This window comes from Siniperca chuatsi, linkage group LG2 (assembly GCF_020085105.1).
Source record: "Siniperca chuatsi isolate FFG_IHB_CAS linkage group LG2, ASM2008510v1, whole genome shotgun sequence".
Taxonomy (NCBI): Eukaryota; Metazoa; Chordata; class Actinopteri; order Centrarchiformes; family Sinipercidae; genus Siniperca; species Siniperca chuatsi.
The window spans coordinates 21,510,408-21,534,774 of record NC_058043.1 but is presented as its reverse complement, the minus strand read 5'-3'; the positions used below and the strand labels follow the sequence as shown (position 1 = coordinate 21,534,774).

At 38.5% G+C, this 24,367-nt stretch overlaps 1 protein-coding gene across 2 annotated transcripts in view; it reads left to right on the top strand.

The window, feature by feature from the left end:
* cpne5b (copine Vb) overlaps nucleotides 1-23,157 on the top strand; it is a 117,471-nt gene extending 94,314 nt beyond the window's left edge. For both annotated transcript variants that reach the window (XM_044179893.1, XM_044179903.1), the window contains 9 exons: nucleotides 1,570-1,623; nucleotides 2,306-2,367; nucleotides 5,352-5,398; nucleotides 8,199-8,380; nucleotides 8,661-8,788; nucleotides 10,386-10,488; nucleotides 17,439-17,496; nucleotides 18,203-18,276; nucleotides 19,417-23,157. In XM_044179893.1, coding sequence (XP_044035828.1) covers nucleotides 1,570-1,623; nucleotides 2,306-2,367; nucleotides 5,352-5,398; nucleotides 8,199-8,380; nucleotides 8,661-8,788; nucleotides 10,386-10,488; nucleotides 17,439-17,496; nucleotides 18,203-18,276; nucleotides 19,417-19,608 — 900 coding nt within the window. In that variant the 3' untranslated portion in view covers nucleotides 19,609-23,157. The remainder of the gene's footprint in view (nucleotides 1-1,569; nucleotides 1,624-2,305; nucleotides 2,368-5,351; nucleotides 5,399-8,198; nucleotides 8,381-8,660; nucleotides 8,789-10,385; nucleotides 10,489-17,438; nucleotides 17,497-18,202; nucleotides 18,277-19,416) is intronic.
* Nucleotides 23,158-24,367: the final 1,210 nt, after the last annotated feature.

Sequence of the window (24,367 nt, the reverse complement as noted above, 5' to 3'; positions counted from 1 at the left end):
GAGCTGGTAGAATACTGATAAAGTAAATGTAAGTCTTGTATCTTAAACCTGCCCATCGATTCTTTGTAGCCTCAGATTTAGGTTTGAATTTCCAATCTTGTCCCCTTTAAAGGTTCAACATGTAACTTTCAGAAAACCTTTGTTAATAATGACACCTTTGGCCGTTAAGTGAACTGCAGTCAGCATCCTGTTGCTCGCGCTCACACTCCGTAGGCGCAAGTGAGCATCATCCTAAGCATTGGCCAAAAGTGACATATACAAGACTGAACGCTGAAATGAACACTGAATGCTGGGAAATAAATTACAATCATATTTAGAATAACATTACTATCTGTAATGTTCCTATATTTTATTTGGACCATTGACTCCATGATACTAACTAGCTTACCGTTTGCAAATCACCCCATCAGCCAACACCAACACCAGCCACATCCAGCCGGCCAACCCCAGCTAAGGTTAGGTTACAGTTACAGTAGTTGGCTGCCCCTGCCTTGCATCGCTCTTGGCTAGTAGAAAGCAATTGTTATACACTTTTGCTTTGTACCATTACATAATTTATTGTTGGCTAAAATCAACACAGTTACATAAGTTAGTATCATGAATCACATTAGCTGGTGAAGTAATTTGGCAAGCTAGCCAAATAACATATCCACTCAGATAGTATTTTGCTAGCTTGCTTGCTCACTAACGATAGCCAGCCAGCCACAACTCTGTGTTGTGGTGGGTGCTGGTCATTTGACGTTAACGGACTCCATTTCTAAGCTAATGTTAGCTAGTGTCACAGTCACACACTGTTGACACTGTGGGGAAGCGGAGACAGAAGGCTCGGGAGAGCACATAAACGTCACATCCTTTGAAATTTCCCAGAAAAACTGACCTAAGTCCTTTACATAGAAATCAGTCCATAGGCAACGGAGAAAGTTGGGGAATATCTAATTTTTTCAGTTATGTTACAACCCATTGACAAATTGGCAATAAAAAGTGATTAATACATAAAATTAATACATAAAATGCTTCAGAATCTTACATAGGTCACCTTTAAAACTGTGATTGACGTATATAAGTTACTCAAGATGAAGTTTTTCTATATTAAGTGTTTATGAGTGATCTTACATGAGTTACACTTTCCCCAATATCCAGTCTGTCATGCACACACATCCTTTCTCACCTTCCTTCCTTCCTTAATTTCTCACTTGCATGGACAAACTCATTGTTCATCCTGCCTACAAACTGCATACATTTATGTAATGGCCTGCACTTGTCCTCATGCTACCCACATACACACCTTCACTACATTTGTTGCGCCTAACTAGGAAGGAATTACATAGTAAAACTGCAGGTTGTGAAAGGGTGTGTGTAAAAGAGGGTGAGATAAGTAATAGAAATTCTATTTTAACATGTAGAACAAATATGTATGTGTGTATATGATTAGTACCTATGTTGTACATGAAATAATCATGTTTTATATTACATAATATTTTGCTTTAAAGCCACAATATTATTTCTAAGCAGTTTTGGCTAAATATGTTCATTTTAGATCACCTGTATCTCTTGTTGTTTATTTTTTAGGTGATTAATACCAAGAAGAAAATGAAGAAAAAGAAATATGTCAACTCTGGAACAGTGAGTATGGCTCCAGCAGCAAACCAGTACTGGCACTGTGCTGCACACCTACTTCTCTTCTGTTAAATTATTCCCTCTTTAATTATCATGGAAGTGTTGGCTCCTTGGAAGAAGATGCCTATCTGTGCTTTCTATGTTGTGAAAAAAAGAAGTAGATTTCCTCATTAATTCCTGTATCACACATCACTCAATTAAAACATTTAACATTTGGTAAAAAGCAAAATAATAAGCTTTGTTGTAGTTTTGAAATTCAGCTAAAACAAAAGAACTGACTTAGTAGTTACCTATTTATTACCTGTACACACACACACACACACACACACACACACACTGTGCATTATATACTATTTGGTACCGTAGGTGACTATGCCAGATGTATATTTTGGGTGGTATGTAAGTGGGCAACACCAACGACCAATTGAGACATCAATTTTCATACAACTTACGCAGCAGTGTGGGCATATGCAAGTAATGCATACAAATGCATCGCATCCTCTCTTCAAACTTGTCCTTTGGCAATGTAAATTAATCAATCATCAGAAAACAGCTGGCTCACATCTTTTACCAAAGTGAGTGTCGAGTGCTGAACCACAGTCAAGATGTGGAGGTCTTTTTGTATTTAGGAGAAAAAGATCATTACCTCCACATTTAATACAATGTTTCTCCTTGTCTTTAATTGCAGGTGACCCTGCTCTCGTTCTCATTGGAGTCAGAATTCACATTCTTAGATTACATCAAAGGAGGGTGAGTGGGAATGACGTGGTTAAACATATAGTAAGATTTTTTTTCAAGTGTAAACCAATGGAATATCAGTTAAGGAGAAAAATTATGTTTGATTTGATAGGAGGGTGGAGGGGTTTGACTACTTAAAAAATTGTGATGGTTTAATTGGTTAGATTTCACGTTCATACCTACCTGTTTAGGACAAGGTCATCATTAAAGATTCCTTGTTTTCCTGCATTCATTGATTTCATTGGCTACTTGGAGGCAGCGCAACAGTCTGCAAACCCAACACTGACATATTATTGAGTTAAAAAGTTATGGTTATGGCAAGTTAGCAAACTATTGCCCATTCACACATCCAAAAGACACTGAGCAACATCAGCATTGGAGTCATGTTTCTAGCTACCTGGCAAATGTAAAGCCAATTTTCACTCTCCTTTCAGCTCTATTTCTATTTCTATCTCCACCTACTCCCGAGAAAAATATCTGGCTCTTTAGCTGCTAAATGCTCCACTATATGTTCACCAGCTAGTCGCTAACTTTGTTTGTCTGCCGTTTGGTGCTAAGCAGGTAGCATACAGTGGGTTTATCAGAGCTTTTACTACAAGTGACCCCTTTCACATTAGTCGCATAGTCATTTGAGCAATTGTTAATTTAAAAATAGTGCTAATAGCAACTTTAAAGGATAATTCTGATTAATTACTGATACCGATGGCCAAAAACTACCTTACTAAAATAAGAATGAAGTTTTGCCTGTGTCATTAATCCTTTAAAGGATGATTCCATTTTTTTCACAACTATTGTAGAGTCCTCTTGATAGTAAATTACCTATAATGAGAATTATAATATCTGTCCAGATATAAAAATGTAAAAATTTTATTAAAATGCATATATCTCTATCACTTTATCTTTCATGTAGCGGCACCATAACTCTGTTAAACTTAGATTATTTATAAGTTAACAGTAGGTGCTCTCTGTAGAATTAAAGTGGCAAACATATTTAAAATGAGCTAGCTAAGGCCAAACTGTCTTCACAGTGCAGTGGGTACCAACTCTTCGACCTCAGCCTAGTTTTAGAGCTTGAATAGAGCTGAATATCAAGTATGTCTCAGGTGAAGTGTGCCTTTCAGGCAGGATGGGCTGCGCTTTGATCTCCACTGTCCCATCGCAGCAGGTAGGCTGTCGTGGGTTTTATGGGCTGTGTCAGAGCTGACAAGTGTGACAGATTTCACTGACAGTTCCTGGCTTTGGCTGATCTATGATACAAAAACCTTAAGGTATAGTGGCCTCACTTCAAAAATATCACCCTCATCGGTCTGGCCCCTAACATTACTCAGGCTTACTGGATGACACGTTAGAGAGTTGGTTCTTGCAAATGTGGAGCCTCTTGCTCTTTAGAAAATGGATGAAAGTTAGGGAAGTGTGGCACTTAAACTGTCCAAGTTCTTTGCGGCATGAAAACAGGAGAAACACTACATGTAAAAATCTTTTCTACTCTAGCTATTTTAAGGCACTTTTCTGTAATATATGGTGTTATAGCTTTCATCATGATGCAAAGTGAACCCTGGCTTTTATGTCTTATGTATAATGTTTTTATGTCTTTCACCTCAGTGTAGACTGAATTAAATGTCGTCAGACTGTTGATTTTTCCCACTCTCCAAATCCGCAGCACTCGGACAGCTCAGGAGTAAGGAACAAAAGGACATAATATGCTTGGAATATAATGATAGGGGCCATCTCTCTACGCTGACTATGGTTCAGTGCACTCATATCAGGTTAATCATTTGAACAACATTAGCTTTTACTCCCCTAGAATTTGAATTAGGAGTGAAGTGGTGTTGTAAAAGGGAAAAAACTAAAACAGGAAAAGCTGAGTGTGTGATAGTAAATGTACAGCAAAACTTGATATTTTGCCAACAGAGAAAAGTATAATAACTGTTGCTGAACTGTAGTTGTGTTAGAAAGCAGCAAGAAAGAAGGAAAAAAGGAGATGGTAGGAAAGAAAGAAAGAACTACTACTACTACATAACAAGACTGTAGAATACAATTGTCAAGGAGGCTTATTTTACCAGGGTTCAATAGAATGCAGCTGCAAAATATGTCTCAGCTTTTTTTTTTAATACTGACATTTAGCTCAAAGGTTCACACACACTAAAACACCCATGCATACACAGAATGGAGGGTGAATACACATTTAAAACCAAATTTTTCTACTGAAGAAGAAAAAATGGCAATCACAGTGAAAAACACCTCATTTCCTGGTGCAGATGTACAGTTTGCAAACTTGAGATAGTGATACATTCAAGAGCCCTCATGAATTAATGAATTTAGGTTTAATTAATGCTAAGGTTAGCAGAGTCAGGCTGTGGCATATTCTCCGCCCCCACCTCAAAATGAAAGGTTAATGTGAATCTTTAACGCATTCATTTTATTATCATTCTTTTGCCTTCCTCTCTGGGGGCTCTCATAGATAATGAGAGGCTGTCGTTCGGCCCCCAAAGCCTTCGTCTCTTTGTCGTAAATTAGCAAGAATAGGGGAGTGCTTCATCAGCAGTGAAAATTGGATTATGATTTGCTCTTAAGTGCTCCATCAGTCTAATTGCTTGTTACCCAGCTCAGTGTCTCAAAGACTCCTCGGTACCTCCTGCTGCTCCTTCTCGTGGAGGTGAAAATCAGATATATGGAGGAGTGTAATCACTTAAATCTTATCTGACAACTAAGCAACTGCACTTTGTGTCTTAACGCAGATGAAAAAGACAGAAAAGAAACAAGAAATGGCAATGAAATATTGATCTGTTTGTAAATATATCATCATAAGAAATTATTTGTGTATGATGTGCATCCATTTTAGGTATCATCTTTTCTTGTATCAGAAAATGTGTGTGTATGTGTGTGTGTGACATGATGTAAGAGTACTGGAATTTAATGGGGCCTGTCATGTTGTTATTGCTGGCTGGTCTGTCGTTGATTTTTTTCCCATGTCCTCCTCTCCATCTCAATTCTAGGACGCAGATCAATTTCACTGTGGCCATCGATTTCACAGCATCTAATGGTGAGTGATACTAACGGCAAAGTGCATGTGTGCAGGGGTGGCAAGACTAGATAGTAGTGCTCTTTGACTGTGGCATGCCGGATTTCAGAATCAATCACACAAGCAGACGATGCGGACACACATTGTCACCTATAAGTGATATCCTTTCCTGGATAGCTCTTCCACTCTAAATTAAGGTTATAGCAATCATTTTAGCACAAATAAAATAAAGCAAATGGGGTAAAAACCTCAGCTTGACATAAAGACTTCTCAGTGTGTAAAAGGACCACACTTGAGACTAATTACACTATTGGAATTGGAAAAATTGTCCAATTATAGCTACTAGGCCGGAAACATTTTAAAGCAAGTCAGGGACGACGTTTTCAATCAACTCGTGGAGCTAATGTTACCTTAATCAGCTACTTAGCTAGCTACACTTCATAGGTGCTAGTGACAGTTGTTTGCTAGAAATGCCAGACAGACAGACAAGGACTCAAGGACCCATTGTTTCAAAAATTACTTAAAAGACTTCTGTTGGTAAAACTGCCACTGTTATCATGCGACCCGCCCATTTTTTTGTTTGTTCCATATCCAGTTTTGTCTTTTAACTTCCGGTAGCTATTTTCAGCTATAGTAAATACAAGTAAAAAGTCGCTGTCCTGATCATTTCATACAGCCTACTATACAGTTCTCAAAGATGGGAACAAACTTCCACATTTATGAGGAGGTCATATGACCTGATACCACCACATCCACAACAGATATCGGATTAAAAAGACAATCTTTGGTGCAAAGCTATTTATTAGCTTATTGTGTGTTGCACTCAAAAATGTGTTTTTCTAATGTTTATGTCCCCTAAAATGTCAGACCTTGACTTTACTGATTTGTGTCAAGGTTTGTCACTAGTGAGGTGTTTTCACATTCCTCTACTGAAGGGGGAGATGCCTGTACACGTCCCTAAAATCTGAGATTCAAACGTACTCTGGGCAAGCTAGATTTGGTACGTAACAAATTCGAAAGCCAATCGCAATGGCACCAGCAAAGAAACCTGAAACCTCCAGCGCAGAGCGGACTTGTCAGTACAGAGCAAGAATGTGTCAGCTTAGTGAACGTTTTGACAGCAAACATGGTAGAGTGTGCAGTTTTTGGATGTAAACCGGACCCTGGAGCTTCCTTCCACTGTCTACTAGTTACAAGTTACATAATAACAATGTGAACACACTGTAACATCATAGCAGATATTATTGTATGTTTCACAACCAGTAACGCTGTGTCAGCCACTGCCAGTTACAAGCTATCAAACAACATAAACAAATAAAAGATGCTAACTACACTTACCAGTCTGCTAGTTGCCAGTTTTGGTGCACAACAGACTCCTCATCTGAGTCTGTGTCTGACTGAGGCTCAAACATTATTAGTTAATAACTAATAAGTTATTCACTAACATTATTGCAGTTGCCACCAATAATCACAAAACCAGCTGATATTTGCTTTGTTGGTCTGGAAGCTGGTCAATAAATATGTGTTAAAATACAACTTTTCACCCAACTATGCAATATGTAATATTGTATTAATAATATAATTATGAATAATCAGTTTGTTACACAATAATAAGCCTATGTTATGGAAAACTAGACAGTGTGTAATAGTAAAACTAACCAAATGAGTCTCCACAGTACACTGTGTTTGTATGGAGAAGTATTATATCAACACATGTTTTGAACGGCCACACTTGGACAACTTCTGTTGTCATAACATTATAACATTGTTATAAGACATAATAAAACACAAATACCAACACATTCTGACCAGTTACCATGACTATTATAACAGCAACATGAACAGCTAATCCCGGTACTGTGGGAGAACTGATCTAATTAGTGTCACTATGAAAATAGCTGTGGATGTTTGTCAAACTGCTGAAGTCTTTTTCTTCCAGGTCTGTCAGTCCTCGTACATTATATTATAACAGGACAGATATTTGCTAAAATGTAGGTGCAAGGTGATCACAAGTAGCAGATGTCAATTTACATAACTCATCACATTCCAACTTCCTTGGGTGGACAGGAAGTTAGAAGACAAAATTATGGAGTTGTAGCCCTTTCTTGTTGCTGAAACACATAACGTCAATAAACTGCATATGTGCCGTGCGAAAACAGAAAGCTTGACAGGTGTATCAACAGTAACTAAGGGGGACGGGGCTTAGCGAATGGTCAATTTCCCCAAACTGTTTGTCTAACCGTGGTGTTGGTCAAGGTGACAACAATTTGTTGTTACACTCTGGACACCAGATAATATCACTTGTATTACATTTTGTGAGTACACAACCTGACCAGGCAGATTTCTCCTATCAGGTAGCAGGTGCAACTAATCAAATGGTGAGCACATGTCACCTGCAACCTCACTGGGTGCAATGACCACAATATTTTCTGAAACACGTCCAGAATATCCCAGCAGGGCTGTTAATACTGAATGACTTCACGATGTGTTATTACAGAGGGATATTTGGGAAGGTCACAGTTATTACAAGCTTTCTAAATGCTCAATTAATTTGTCATTTGGGGGTATTTAATGCTCACAATGGCTTTCCTCCCACTGTTCAACTTCTGAATTAAAAGTTATAATTCATCATCTCTTAGGATCGAACATTGAAGCCCTACCTGACAGGAATCATGTTAATTGTGATCCACGGCTGCAGCCAGCAAAATAGTTTTTTAATGTCACGTCATCGCAGAAGAGGTGCACTTTATCTTGCATTCTAGAAGTGAGTAATGAGTGTCCCTCATTACCCACAATGACCTCGTGATTGATTGTTCAACAGGTAACCCCTCCCAGTCCACTTCGCTGCACTACATGAACCCCTACCAGCTGAATGCCTACGCCATGGCCCTGAAGGCTGTTGGGGAGATCATTCAGGACTATGACAGCGACAAGATGTTCCCCGCTCTGGGCTTTGGAGCCAAACTGCCCCCTGATGGACGGGTGTCACATGAGTTTCCACTGGTGAAGTTAACTTCTTTCCTTATTTCAACTTTGATTAATCAGTTCAGTGGATTTTTATTAAGGGTTTTTCATTCTTTTTATTTCTAACATCCACTAAATTTGAATTTTCTGTGTTTATTCTAATTTATGGATTTTGTGCATGACCTGGTCTACCTGGTAATAACAAACAATTAAATGACATCTAATGAAACCAGTGTGCTTTGATAAAGATCTCGGTGTTTCTTTGTTTGATGCATGCATTCTCCAAGTCCGTAAAGCTGATTTTCACTCTCCTTTTCAGAATGGAAACATGGAAAATCCGTACTGCAACGGTATTGAGGGAATCTTAGAGGCATACCATCAGAGTCTGAAGACAGTGCAGCTGTACGGGCCAACTAACTTTGCTCCTGTGGTGAATCATGTTGCCAGGTGAGAAAACAATGCAGCTGGTGAATAGCTTCTACTTTTTTCTTCTACAAGGACAGAAGCATTTTTCACCTTTACTCTTTTAACATACTGGAAGACTGCATAAATCTCACTCATCACTCCTTTCCATTTGTCTGGTTTACTACTGTCATACACATATTAAAGCAACAGTAAGAGTGATAGTTTGGACATTTGATGATGATTTGAGGATGATTTTTACATTATTCATATTTCCATTCAAATACTAATTACATAATGATAAAAACCTGCACAGATTTTCACACAAATATATCCCCTATATTAAGTGTTTCTATGCAGAGAGCAGGACACATTGTTCAATGCTTTTCTAACAGACTTACTGACAGTGATGTAACTGATCTGATTATCAACAACAATTCAGAAGAATTCTGTCATGGTTTGAGGGTTTATGTATAGTATTTCCTGTTTTACTCTTTTCCCCTCATGTGTCTGGTAGTTTTCCTTCCTTTGTTTGCTCCGCCCTGATTAGTTTCACCTGTGTCTCGTTAGCTCCCTTCACGTGAGTGTATTTAGTCTGTGTGCTTGGCTTGATTCTTTGTCAGGTTGTCTTTGATGTTTGTCAAGCGTCCTGGCTTTGATTAACTGTGTTCTGTTAGAATTCTCTTCTGTTTCCCTTGGACCTTGCATGGATTTTGGACTTTGTCTGCTACCTGTTGAATTTCATTTCATTAAATCATTGAACTATACCTGCTCTGCTGCAGTGTCTGCGTTTCTGTGTTTCTCATGCTACCCTGCTTGACACGTATTGCAACAAATTCTGTTTTCGTGCCACCATGTTAGCACACAGATTATCAAGATTATGATCTTCTATAAGATTCCAGTTATTAAAATAACACTGGCCTCGGTTGGCTTTGATTTGCTGTGCCATTGCTTTTCTGACCCAGTGCATTGAAAATATCCCTCTTGCCAGACACAACAAACAGGATGTGATGTGGCAGATTTAGCTGATGGAACAAATAACAAATGGGCATGTAGCCATTAACACTTGCTGTTAACAACACATAAAAAAAGTATGCAAACTGTGATATGATCTGAGTGGATTCTTGTGCCCCTGACACCCACCTCCACCTCTCACTGTCACTGCTTCCCGCACCGTCTCATTTGTTGAGCCATATCCAAACAATTCTCCATCTGATTACGCCAATGCTCTGTTGTAATTAAAAATGTCATTCTGATAAAATGGAGTCACACTTTTTAAACTGCAGCAGGGAGCCATGGCTGTGAGAATACACAACCAGTATTGGTATTTAGCATTTGAGTAGGTGAACTCAAGTAGGAAGAGATTTTAACAAAGGGTTAATCTGCTAATCAAACAGTGTAAGCCAGCTTTGTTTACACTTGATTGTTTGGGTTGATTAATCAGTTTGTATTTGTGATGCATTTTAATGAGTGTTATCTGAAGTGTAGCAATGAATTTGCCTGTGGTGAGTGCATGATGATTTATTTTCTACATCAGTGTTTAGATAAGTCCTCAAATGAATCCTCAAGTCACATTTGTATTAAAAAGACTATACCACAGCCTCTAATTTCTGTCTGTATATGTGTGTGTATTTGCACGCAGGTATGCAGCTGCAGTGCAGGACGGCTCTCAGTACTTTGTGCTCCTCATCATCACAGACGGCGTCATTTCCGACATGGCCCAGACCAAAGAGGCCATTGTAAATGTAAGAATGGGAAAGGGGGAAGACACAGTGTTTTACTGCTCTATATAAGGCTAGATATGCCCAGTTTCATGTGGTATAAATTAGAAGGAAATACCTCTGAAGTGAATGGTGCCATAAAATGAAGGATTTAAAGCAATAGTTCGACATACGCTCAGTCTTTGTGCTAAGCTAACCTAACTGGCCGCTGTTTGTAGCTTCATATTTACCATACAGACATGAGAGTGGTATCAGTCTTTTCATCTAACTCTAAGTGTATTTCCCAAAATGTCAAACTTTTCCTTTAAATCGACATATAAAAGGCCAACCAACAGAAGACCAGGCAACTAAAGATTATTTTCAGTACTGATTAGTCTCTCAATTATTTTTTCAATTAATCGATTAATCATTTAGTCTATTAAAGGTCAAGAAATACTGAAAAATGCCCATCACAATTTCCTACAGCGAATGGTGACATAGTTAATGTTTGTTTTGTGTGATAAACAGTCCTACACCTAAAGATATTCAGTTTACAATGATAAAAAAGAGAAAACAGAAAATCCTCACATTTGAGGAGCTAAAAACAGCAAATGTTTGGCTTTGTTGCTTGATATATTATTTAAACGATTACTTGATTATCAATTTTGACTGTCAATCGGCTAAATAATTAATTGTTTCAGCACTAGTAGTGATTTTTGTTAGGGCATGTGGATACTGTCTCTCTGATTATCTCTAGCATTTCCTCTCAGACAAAAATATGTAGCCCAGGTGTTCATTGTGGTTGTCACTCCAATTCAAACACAGCATGTGACAGAAGCAGTTGTTCTGCAATCTGTAAAGCAAAATAAGTGGCATGATGGCTTCACATAACTGACATTTTTGTGCTGTCATGTCAGGTACAAATGTGTTCCCTTCAAAAACCACAATCGCCCATTAAAATGGTTGTAAACATATTTATAAAATACAGCATTTGAAAAGATATACTATAACTGCCTAAGTTAATAAAAAACACAACATTGTGCTTTCTTCCTCTGAGCTTTTCCCCAAACCTGTCCTAACTCCTTTTTCTCCCAGCTTTAAATAGTAGGTGGCTGGCTTCCTTTCCTCTCCCTTGGTCTCTTCCTCTTTTCTTCCCTCCTCCTCTTCAGCCCGCCACAGGCACAGAAAACCCAGCAGACTGGATTTAAAGGGAATTTGCGACTGTTAGTCAAAACATTAGAACAGCCACACCTTCCTTTTAAGATCTTGCCTGCTGCTCTATCTCACTGCCTCCACACTGACTGTCTACTGATGCTTTGCCACTTCCACTGCTTTCCATTTTACTCTCCATGGATCATGGGTGAGGGAGGACACACTACTGAGGTTATATAAGTCTTTCCTTATACTTATTTATGCCAGAGGGTATCTTCAAGAAAGAGCGAGAAACAGTGAGAGGAAGCCCGAATGTGCACAACTCTGTATGTTGAGTATGAACATCTAACTATGAACTATGAACACTAACTTTTAAAAGTTAGTGCAAGCATCAGCTTTTGGTTGCCGAAAACTGTCAAAGTAGCAACCGTTACTGTTAAGACCTTTTTACATTTGGGCATGCAGGTGTTTTTGTGTGTTTGTGTGGCAGGAAAGTATGTGAGTGTCTGTCCTCCATGTTTTCAGTAATATAGACCCATGTGATGGAACAAAGGGGGGGTTATAAATCACAAAAGAATCTGCTATACTACAGAAATGCACCTGTCAGTCACTCAGCATCCCCCTCCTCTGCTCACGGCTCAGGTCCCTCTGTTTGTCTCGTTCTCTTTCTCTCTGTGGAGCCATGAGACTCCCTCGCTCACAAATACAAAAACTTTTGATGTGTCTCTCATTTCTTTCCCTCTCAAAGATCTAAATCTCTTTCTCTTCATCTGCTCTCTCCATACTTCTGTCACCACATTCAGTCTGTAACAAAATCCTTTGTTGCCTTTGATTTCTTTCCTTTCTCTTATCTTTCGGTGCTTTGTGCTTCATCTTTTTATTTGTGCCAGGACCCACCAAAAGTACTTCACTTCCCAACCATTTTACCTCCATTGACTTTGATTGGATGTGTGCTCAAAAATGATTCTTGCAGGATCCATATTCCAGTGGTAATAGTTCTTACGTATGTCATGATCCTGACATGATTCCACATTTTCACTTTCTGCAAGGTAGTAAAGTTAAGCTATCATACAATAATTGACATATCATTTGCATAGCCCTGCCCCCTTACACAAGTTACTGTTGCTACACCTGTCAAGCTTTTTCTCGCACAGCACATATGCAGTTTACAGTGATAATGGTGGTAGATTTACCATTGAAATTCTCTGTTATTTTTGAACGAATTAGTCATTGATTTCAGGAGGTAGACAAAAGCAGCTTCTCATTTATAACAGGCAATCGTCAATTTTGCCTACTGAAGTCACAACTGTTGCTGGCAGATTTTATCAGTTGTAGTCAGTTAGCTAAATAAGCTAATGGTAACTCCACGAGTTGGCTGAAAAAGCAACAACCCTGTAAAAGTGATTTTTAAAATGCACTTGACAGCTACATGGTATTGTGCAAAAAGACTGTGTTGCATGTCCCCCCTAAAAATTCAACAACCAGTTTATGATCTATGTAGAAGAGATGTAAATAAACAGCATCGTTCTTGTGTTGCAGTGTAGAGCTAGCTACTTCAAGTATTATGAGTGTGATAAGGAGAAATGTAAGACTGGACTGTTCTTTCGTTCTGACATAACCCTGTTTGGTTGCTTAGTTTGCATAATGCTATTTTTTTAAACAGTATGTTTCACTTTAATGTTACAAGAGAAAAAGCTTTTAGGATGAGGAAAAAGTGATGTGATTTGCAAATGTAAATGTAAATGTAATCTCAAGTAACGCTGGCTTGAGTTGCTGGAGTTTTAACATCTCCAAATCCAATAAAGAGCAGGACAGAGCCGCTAACATTAGCTTAAACTCGGACAGCATCGCGCACCGACACCTACACAGCAAGGAAAAACTACATTTGGGGTTAGAGGTTAAATTAAAAAAGACTAGCACATGTTTTTTAAGGTAACCTCTAACCCCACAAACTAATGTAGTTAGTCACTGGTGTGCTCCTTGCCCTTAAAATTAGTACTTTGCTACTACTGTAGGTAACGTTAGTAAGCTAGTTAGCAGGGCATGCTACAGATTGCAGCTTACATTGGAGAAGATAAACACACTCTTAAATCCATTGCTTACACTTTTGCTCTTGTGTTTGTGGTTTTGGAAAGGCTTAAGACAGACATTTGCCAACATGAATAGGGTTCATCTTCACTAATGAAGGGCCCTGTTTTTTGTCCCCTTAATTAGCAGGATATCAATTTGTGCTGTCCGTTCAGTGTGTAAGCATTTTTGTGCGTCAGGTAACGTTAAATGACTTGCCCGCAGATATTCAGCTTACTTACTAGTTTGACAAGATATGCTGTTGTTGTGATGTTAGCTATAGTAGCAGGAGAGTTGTGAGTATCGCTGTCCGGAGCTGGTTTGCTGGCTCTGGGAAACCGTCTCGTCCTGTCTGGCTGTTAGCTTTGCAGCAGCAACTGTAGGGACAGTTTGCTAACCCACAACCTAGCTAACGTTAGTTACATTACTTGCTGTGTTGTTGCTCACTCTATATTATGGTATTTGTCATGGTATTGGATTTCTCCAGAATCACGTACCCCACCTTTAAAGTAAACCTGAACCTATACTAATGGAGGTGATCAACAAGAAAATATAGATTATCATGGATAAATTCAGTGTGCGCTTGGATAGTGAAGTGTGTGACAGGATTAACAAGTATTCTGAACCATTAAAAGCTTTTATTTACATGAAATTAATGAATACATGAATGTCCTTTTCAACACAGTTCAGTATGTCAACATGTGAAGGATAGACTGTATATGACTGTATATGACAGCTGCTTATTATTTCTGACAACTGGACATGCTACTCTTTAACAGTTAAGTTAACAGTTAATATCTGCACTCAGTGGTAGCTGGTTTTTAAGTGTCCTCAATCTGCTGCCTTAAGCTTTTCTCTGAGACAGCCAATGAGAGATTGTCTAGTGACTCAGGTGCCCCCTGTACTGACAGGACAGTCACCTCTCCAAACATATATCCATAAATCTGTTCGTGTGTGCATGTGCATGGCCACATGTGCAAGAACATACACCCATCAAATCATGCACATGCATGACATTTGGATTTAAACAGCACATCCAGATTGGGTTGTTGAAGTAATGAGTGTTGATTGACACTTTGTTTTGTCGTCTCATTACACTGGATCTCGGCTGCCAGTCAGGGTGACAGGAGAATGGCAAAAGTGGGGCATGGTGGATTGCAAGGTTATTTTTGGTGGCATCTGATGTGTGCGTATGTCTCCGGCTACGCACACACACATGTATGTCTTAAAGTGTGAGTGTTTGTGTGTGCATGTGCGTGGGAGGACAGGCACTGACAGGAGTTGTGTTGAACACTGATAAATCGCGTTGATGTGCTGCGGCTGACGTGGTGTCGACAGAAAGTGCTCTCATCCCCGTGGCAAAAGAGGTTGCCTTATTTGCCACAATACATTTCTCTTGTACCATAGAGAAAACTGCACGTATTATAACTGCTTTGTGAAAATATGACTGCAGAAAACAAATTACACATAATAGCAGTTTTTGCATTTAGAGCATTTATGATGCCATCTATCTGGAAATTACAACAGACACTAACATGGCCTGTCGGAGTGCAATGCAGTCAGTGTCACTCAAGCAGAATGTAAAGAAAATCACTTTAGTTGCATATAATTAGGGACGCACCAATATATCGGCCGAACATCAGTATCAATATTCGCCTTGTTGACTACTATCGGACTATCGGCAAATAGGATGACTTTCACTGATGGCAGTGGCCAATGTTTATCTGATGTATTAATTTTGCCCTGGCTAAAGTTTGCATTGGTTATTTGTAGTTGTTGTATAGCAGCAGGCTAAAAATGCTTTTGAAGCAGTTATTTTACAAAAAATATGTGAAAGAAGGTTATAAATATTAAAGGTTGTTTCATAAATTTGTATGTTTGAATTTATGCTCATTTAAAGATAGCATAATGAAGGGCTGAATGACTTTGAAACAGTTCAGTTATTTTTTTTATAATGAAGATTTCTTTGTTTCCCTGATGGATACATAACAAAAACAAAATAAACAACAATAAAAAGAAAACATTGGTATTGGCAACGGCTATCGGCCAAATTGTTATTTTAAACATCGGTATCGACCCAGAATTTCATAATTGGTGCATCCCTACACAACAGAATGAAAGATGCTGTTTTGATTGGTTTGTTTATAATAGCTTGAAGGGAAAAATGTACCGCAACATACAGTGTGTAAGCATATGGCTTAATACAGCTGGTTTGACTGAAATCAATATTAGAACATTGATTTCTGATATCGATATATATATCCCAATACAGCAAACATATGCAAATTACTGTACAGCCTCTCAGTGCTGCCCTGGTGTATCCGGTACCTTCTCCTCGACTGCAGCAGGGAGAAAAGGCCGTTATTTGGGCGATTGAGATCCTTAACAATTCGCCTAGCCTTAGTCTTACACCACCTGGTGTAAATGTCCTTTAGGCAGGGTAGAGCACCGCCTATGATACGAACGAAGCACTCTTTGCAGGGCCTTGCGGTTCTGTTCGGAAACTTCAAAATCTGCACATACATCATTCCGCACAGGGAGGGTTAAACATCCAAGTGGAGTAACAATAAGTTAAAAAACATTTCATCTATTGCCGTCAACATTTCCATTTGTCCAACACTTTGGTTTATAACTAAATACCTGCAAAAATAATGACATTCCCATCATCCTTGGCTTTTAAATTAAATTAAATTTTGGAATCATTAATTTGGACAACAGAATTATGGTTAATGATAAAATGGTAGGTCCATATCATCACAATGCATTTCCATCAAAGGTCAATATAACATAGTATCAAAATATTTCCCAGCCCCACATGTTTCATAAATGTTGGTATCTTTTGCTGTTTGACTGACTTTCAATCTAGATTTTGCCCTTGTTTGGAAACAGTAAACCTTCACAGTAGAGAGACTAACAACAGTGTTATCTGACTTGAGGTGTGGCTTGGGAGTGGCTGGGAGGGTGACTGAGGATGGTTGCTGTATTGACTGAAGTTGGCACATCCTCCCTCTCCCTCCTCTCCCAGCTCACAAATGCTACCATGCCACACCTGCCATGTAAGACCTTATCAAGGTGTCTGCCAACAGATTCATCACTTTTTTCCCTCCCTTCGAACAAATGTCTCCTTTTAATCTTAACCAGCTTCTTAGAGTTCCCCTGTCAAAATGTCTAATGTCAAAACACGGTTATTTTTGCAGGTAAGAATTTTGTCAATCCAGGCTGGGAATTCTGAGGATAAATTTGATAGTTTTTTTAGCCGTCAAAACAGCTTCAGTGCTGAGACCACTGACCTGTTGGCCCAGTATCTCGTGGGACACTGTTATTGTTGTCAGTGAGTTTAATCCTTCACTCTCCGGCCTGATAACCAGCATTCAGTGGGCAAACACAAATTGTCATCCCAAGATAAGAGCTAGGGAGCATTCATCTGATAGAAAATTGCATTCAGGGACATAAAATATCTGGGATAAGAAAAGCAGAGACAAAAACAAGTTTCTATTGAAGCAGCTCCCTGTTTCACGCTCTTTCTGACTTCCTGTCTCTAACTCGCCCTCTTTTTCTCTCCGGAGGCCTTGTCTTACTTAAAGGTCATTCAGCTAGTTAAAGGGTGATACAGAACATTAGTGTGGTTGTAACCTACGTGGGTGAACATTTAACTGCCATAATGTCTGACATACAGTAATGAGCACCACAGGTCAGTGGTGATGTGGACAAGCTTCTTCTGTGTTTGTTAAGAAAAATAACATTTTTCATGTGTTCTTTTTCTGACTTCTCTGCAGGGTGCCAAGCTTCCCATGTCCATCATCATAGTCGGAGTGGGTCAGGCTGAGTTTGATGGTACAGTGATTTTTAACTGCTGCATGAACGTTATTATTAAATAATCTGGTAATTTTAAATGGCAGGCATATACCAGATGTAATGGTAAAGAAAACATCTTCTAAAACTTCAGCAGTGTTATGCCTGATGTTTTTATACCATCTACATTAATCAAGTCAACACATTAAAACATGAGCCAATAACTGACATTTCAATTCCTACAACTCAGTCTTTTACTGTTACCGCCAGCACTAACCTCTCTGGCACTAATTCAGAGAAATACCCGAGAGAAAATTACTGTACAAAATAATTTGAGTCAGCAGCGAAGGGAATCCGTAGGTGGATGCAGGCATAATTGTAGAAGAAGTGGCTGAGGTTAATTGCTGGGTTTGCTGTGTTTAGTACCGATGATTCTAAATTGCACAGAGGCTATAATAAACGATTTATTAGTTGATTAGACATGCAATAAAGACAGATTACAGCCTTACAACTCTACATCCTCTCTCCTTTACTGATGCTAAAGCAAAAATATATGGTATTAATATGATGTATGATAACTAAACCTTTACATCCGTAGTGTATCAACCTTGTCTCTGTCTTAAAGGCAGCTGTCTTTGTTTAGTTCTCACTGTGTGTGTGTGTGTGTGTGTGTGTGGGTGTGTGGGTGGGTGCTTGTGTGTGTGTATGCATGCATGCATGCATGTGTGTGCGAACTTGTGTCTTCCAGCTATGGTGGAGCTGGATGGTGATGACATCAGGATCTCGTCCCGGGGGAAACTGGCAGAGAGAGACATTGTTCAGGTGACTGCCCTTTACAGCATGAAAGAAACTTTGACTGTATTCACTGCAGATACCGAGACCAGGAAGTAGAAAAGAAACATGGGGTCCAAGTTCACAGAATTTAAGGAATAGCTCAGAAATGTCCATCCAGATAACAGATAATACTGTCAATAAACAATTATCAAGCTTGGGCTTATGGCGTCTTTGGCCACGAGATACGGATCACTATAGGCAACAGTGTTTCCATTGATTTGCAGTATATAGTGTCATATTTTTACATTTGCGCTGTACAATCATATGTAACCTAAGTTGTGCTGGGACATTAAAATGTCTGACAAAACACTGGCAACTCTAACAGATTAGGACGTCTGTGTGCTTCCTGTGAATTCCCATGAAGACGCACGCTAAAAAGTTTGATATCATATGTCACTCTAGGAAACCTTATGCGTCTATAGTGTCAAAATTAGTTAATGACTGAATATTGTGCAAAAAACAATGTGCAGGGTTTCCCAAAGTGTTTTATAGCAGAGGTGGGCCAATGCCAAATGCAATTTACAGTATTTAATTTGCTTTGTTTTGGCCATCATCTACTGTACCAACTAAATTGAGCACGTGATGAGATGTGCCAGGGTTTGTGTTACTTACCACCTCTGCTAAACAAAAATCTTGATGTGACATGATAAATAATACAAAAGACGGAAAACTCCAAAGTACTTTTATCAAACCCTAGTAGAAAAACATATCTTTTCACTTAGGCTCATTTATTTCCTCTCACTCCTGAGGGAAGCCAGAGCACAGGATTAGTGACAGATCAGCATCCTAAAGCTTGCGGGATCTGGCAAATGTTGACTAACATGGGGGCTTAAACATGAGCCCTCTCCATTCAGAATACCACCCTGCTCCCAAAACCTACTTGTGTACATTGTCAAAAGGTATTTAGAGCTTTTCATGAATCACTACAACAATAGTCCAAAAACCCCATATGGTATTATGCAAGACAGAGAAAACCATGTGTTGTCAAGTCCTGTGCAATGTTCTATTAAAATGAAAAAGGTTAATATTTCAGATTATTTGTCAAACCACGACATTCTTTGTCCACATGAGCATTAAGTTACTGCTGTATATAAGCATATTGATATTACACTTTCTTCTCTTCCTCAGTTTGTTCCCTTCAGAGATTATATGGACCGAACAGGCAACCACGTGTTAAGCATGGCTCGGCTTGCTAAAGACGTGCTAGCAGAGATCCCCGACCAGTTCATCTCTTACATGAAGAGCCGGGGAATCAAACCCAATCCCGCACCACCTCCCTACACACCGCCCGAACACACACACCACCACACACTGATCTGAAGCCCTCCTTGCTTGGCTTTTCACTGAGGACTGATAGCATGCAGCAGCCATTCAGAGTCCAGTGGGAACTCTCTACCTCCTGTTTCTTGGTTCAAACAGGAGCTGATGCACCAGGAAACGGGTGTTGAATTTTGTGCTGTATCCTCCTAGTGACTATTGGAGCAGCATTTTTTGGGGGGGGGCGGGGGTTTGTTTGTTCTGTGATCTATTAATTTGGCTAATTTCTCTTAAAGAGAGGCTGCAAACTTTCCAGGACTCGTTGGCGAAAGCCTTTTAAACGACACTGAGGCAGTGACTGTTTCTCGTCTGATATGACAGCAGGTTGGTTGAAAAAGGTCATGTTGTGGTTAAAACTTGTGCCTGTCTGTGGTTGTTTCTCTAAGTGTGTCAGGACATGTGAACTTTGACCTAAGCCTTGCTTGTCAGTCATTGGTGTGGCCTAATACAGTGATATTTTTTAGGCACCTTTTCCCTTCTGAAATTAGTTTTTGTATTTGGGGACTATCTCCATATCTAATGCATCAGTTATGATGGAGGAAAAACTACAGGTGCGTAGTTTACAGTTTATTATGTTGCACATTAATCAGGCTTTTCATACCATCAGGTGTCACATCTTCTCTTCTTTATTAGGTAAATGTTTATAAGAGCATGTTGTATGAGAATTTAATTCCCCATATCCCAGTATATTTATTCTCGAATGTTATTCACAGTGGCATGGACATTTGATAAATCTGTTTTGAATAACCCTAACTTTATCCATTTTGAAGTGGTCACCATTCATTTTTAAGTGATTGCGAATAAAAAGCACAAGACAACCTGTCTCTATACCAAGGACAAAATTATGATGCTACCAGGTTAATCATATTTAATCATTTTGAGTACTGCTATTCAATCTTTCTGAAGAAAGTACCCAATTTATTAATGCAAGTCAAATATCTTTGTACTGCAGCTGCAGTTCAACATTAAAAATTGAAAATATGACCCAGGCATGTTTAAGGCTGTCATTCAGTAAGGATACATTCCCATCACAAAGGATGTTGTTGCACTAGAGGAACATTAACCTACTAATCATAACCCCTGTTTCTTTTTGTTTTTATATTGAACAAAAAAGTGCATTGGTTTTGTTACTCACAGTAAATACAAAATACATTACCACATAAGTAAAAGACAGATCATGAAACAGGCAAGAGAAATAAAGGACACAAAATATAACAAGACATGTAATAAATACTATTCATAGCTGAAGTACCAAGAGACCAGGCAACTGATCCACATTACTTTGTTGTAATTTGATTAACTGGGAAAGAATGGTTATTACCTAATCTTGAGGCATTGTGTCAAAATATAGTTTTCATAACTTTCCTATTTCAGTAGGATATATATATATATATATATATATATATTACATGTACGCATGTTACATAATAATAAAATAAATATTTATTTCATAAAAATATCATTAACTAACACACAGCAGACAGAGGTGAAAGGTAGCACTCCAATGCAGGAACACTGGTTGGTTTATGTTGCAAACTTATGTCGGGGAACCTGAGGGGTTCAGTGATTAATTGGGGCCCATATCTTATTTTTGCCCCGGGGCCCAATAGCTGGTGAATCCGGCCCTGATACGATCCCAAACACGCCACCCCTGCAAACCCAGAGACTCTTATGTCAGTGCAAATCCGTAAGCCCCCAGCAGCCACACATCAGCAGCCACATAACCTCTGTTGTCATAGACTTCACACTGAAAGTGCGATCACAGCCAGTGTTCCTCCCTGGAGATTTACATTTGTTACAGCCCAGACCTTGCCGCAGTGTACTCCAAGTCTCTGGTGGGAGACAGTTCGCAAGTGGTCTCCAGAAGGTTTATGGTCATTACATTCAATACATAAGTAATTCTTTCATGTGTAAACACATTAACAATCAGTCTATACGACAGGGTAAAGAGGCATCCTTTTGTGCTAATCTTAGTTTGGCTTTCTGTAGCCTCCAACCATCTGTGACGTCAATTTAGTGTGAAGAAACGAAAACAAGATGGCTTCCACGTAGCAAATAGAATTTTTACCGCATCAGTAACGAAGCTTATAATTTAAGATGCATCATTACACAAAGATGCAACAATAATCCCTGACAGTCCTATGATGTGTTGCTTTACAAAAATGCAGAGATCGTACAGTAAAAATTAAGAAATTTAAAAGGAATATGATCCATGTAGGGATGTTTTGATCAGTAAACACACAGGGTACATAAGTAGGATCCTAACAGCCACAAGGAAAGGAGAGTTTTCAATAAAGTACAGAATACAATGTATCATTCAACACTCAAAACATCAGCACATTAACTTTGTCATTGTGAGCATGTTAGCATGTTGCATTTAGCTTAAAGCAATGCTTTGTGCAGTCTCACTGCGCCGCTAGCTGTATCTTGTTTGTATCTTTTTTAGCATTACATGGACATAAACTGCTTCTAAATCTTACTTCTTTTTCCATCTTTGTCACTCTTTCAACATAGCCATTGTTTTTCTCTTAGTATGATTATTAGTTTCACTTTTTGTTTACTACCTTGCAAAAACAATGCTACATTGAGTATAATAGACTGTAAAAGGTGTCCTTTCGTTTTAAACTGACGAAGAGAGACAGAAGCAGAATTATTCTGAACTGAAAAGGTTCTAATCAAATGTCTAATGTAGCAAACTAAATGCCTTAATAATGTGAAAGGCAGTCACTCCGTCTCAGCTATGCCTGTATTTAAAAGCAGTTCAGATGGATAAGTATGGCTCTTCAGTGGAGGAGAGAAAATTTGTTAATGGTGTTCAAAATGGCAAACAGCAATTTGCCTGTAAATATGTGTGTAGTGTAAGAGAGGAAACAGTTAGTAGAAAAGATAAGAGTGGACTTATATTTGAATATAAAGTGTATGTAACAGCTGGTTTGCAAATAGATCCCAACAGCACTTTATGTTTGAGAGGAGTGCTTATTGTATATGTTTGATATATTTTTGGGAATATTACTGTTTTGAAAATATTTATTTATTTTTGGAGTTTGTATGACAAGCCATCACTCCCGCCGTCTAGGTCATATGACGGTGAGTTCATCTGCTCTTAAAGCCCTGATTTATTAGTATGATGGATCGACTACATGTTTTCCTGGGGTACATCGAAGAGTGTTTTACACACAGTGCCACCTGCCATCTGTAAAATAGGAACCAGCCCAACCAGATTACATGCATGTCAATGCCAAACATGGCAGTAAGCTATGTGGACTGTTTGCTATTTCTTCTCTCTTGTGCCTGGTTCTCCAAACATTTCTTGTCTCACCACTGTAGCTAATTAGCATGTTACAGTTAACACTTTTTTAAAATAGATTTTTTTGTCTAATCCCACAATTTCTCTTTGTTGTTTATATCTCTTGAGTTTTCTGATTTGCATGACTTCCTACTTTCCTTTAAATGGGTTTTTATTGTACATGATTATTGTCATATTGTGAAATGCTTTGTATTGGATTGCCTTAACTGAAAATAAATTAAAAAATGACTACTTTCATAAAAGTTCTTGGAGCGTTATACTTTGTTACTTAAAAGCAACAACGACGAGGTTCATTTCAAAAATCAGTCAGACTGCTGGTTGCTGATTGGCTGAGAGGGGCTGAGTGCCAACTGCTCGAGGGAAACGCCTCATAAACATTCACAGTATTCATCACTTTCACAACATAAAAAATAAAAATAGAAATTGCAGGATACAAGAGTGTACATTTTAGTGTTATTATCAGAAAACAACATCCTGTCTGTGTGTTGTATATCCATGATATATTTCTATTATCATCAATACAGTTGAATTTCTAGATAACCACATGGAAGAGAGCTCTGACATGAGAAGGTCTATACAATCAGTGGTTTCTGCATAACATAGAAGTCAGCGTCAATCAGAAATGAATATACTCTTACTACTGTATGAAGATGTTCTTGCAGTTAATTTTAAAGAGATATGAGAGGTCTCATATACCTGAGCTTGAATTTAGTCATATTTCTCTCCTTGAAACAATTAAAATGTATGTGAACAAAAAAGGAAACATACAAAAGTTAACTCATACCAGCTTTTATGAGAATAAAATTATGAATTTTATAAATGTATGAATATATACATTTTATGAGCATTTGTCCATTGACGGATAAGACCAGGATATTTCATAATAATTTGGATATCATCTTGAAATTCACACAGGAGAATGTAAAAATCTGTTTCTATGTCCACTGAGAATAAAAACACCCCTGTTCTTACTTCACAAGGATGTTTTTAATGCACACACTTTTATTGAACTTTGTTTGGTTCTTATTGTTCTTTTGTAGAAACTACTGAGTACAAGATTCATGATCTTTTGCCTTTAATAATAGCTATTATTTTGATTTTAGCATCTCCATCAGAATAAGGAGTAGATAGGTCATTACAAGGAGTGTAAGATGCTCGAGATGCAGAATGATGACAGAGCTATAACCATTATCTCACTAAGATTTATGCAAACGTCTTTAAATGAAAGGTTATGTTCGCCTTTACCATAATCAGTCCTTATATCCATACTACCTAAATGTTCTTCAGGTAGATTTATGCTCTTGACGATGCTCATAGTGTACCTGGCACACTGTAGTGTATAGTACTAGAAGTTCCTCTTTTGCAGTTTATTTTGTAATCCTGAATTACTGGCGTTCTTGGAGGATTTGATTGGTTATGACAGAATGTCCAATAAATGAAGAGGCCATCTTTTGT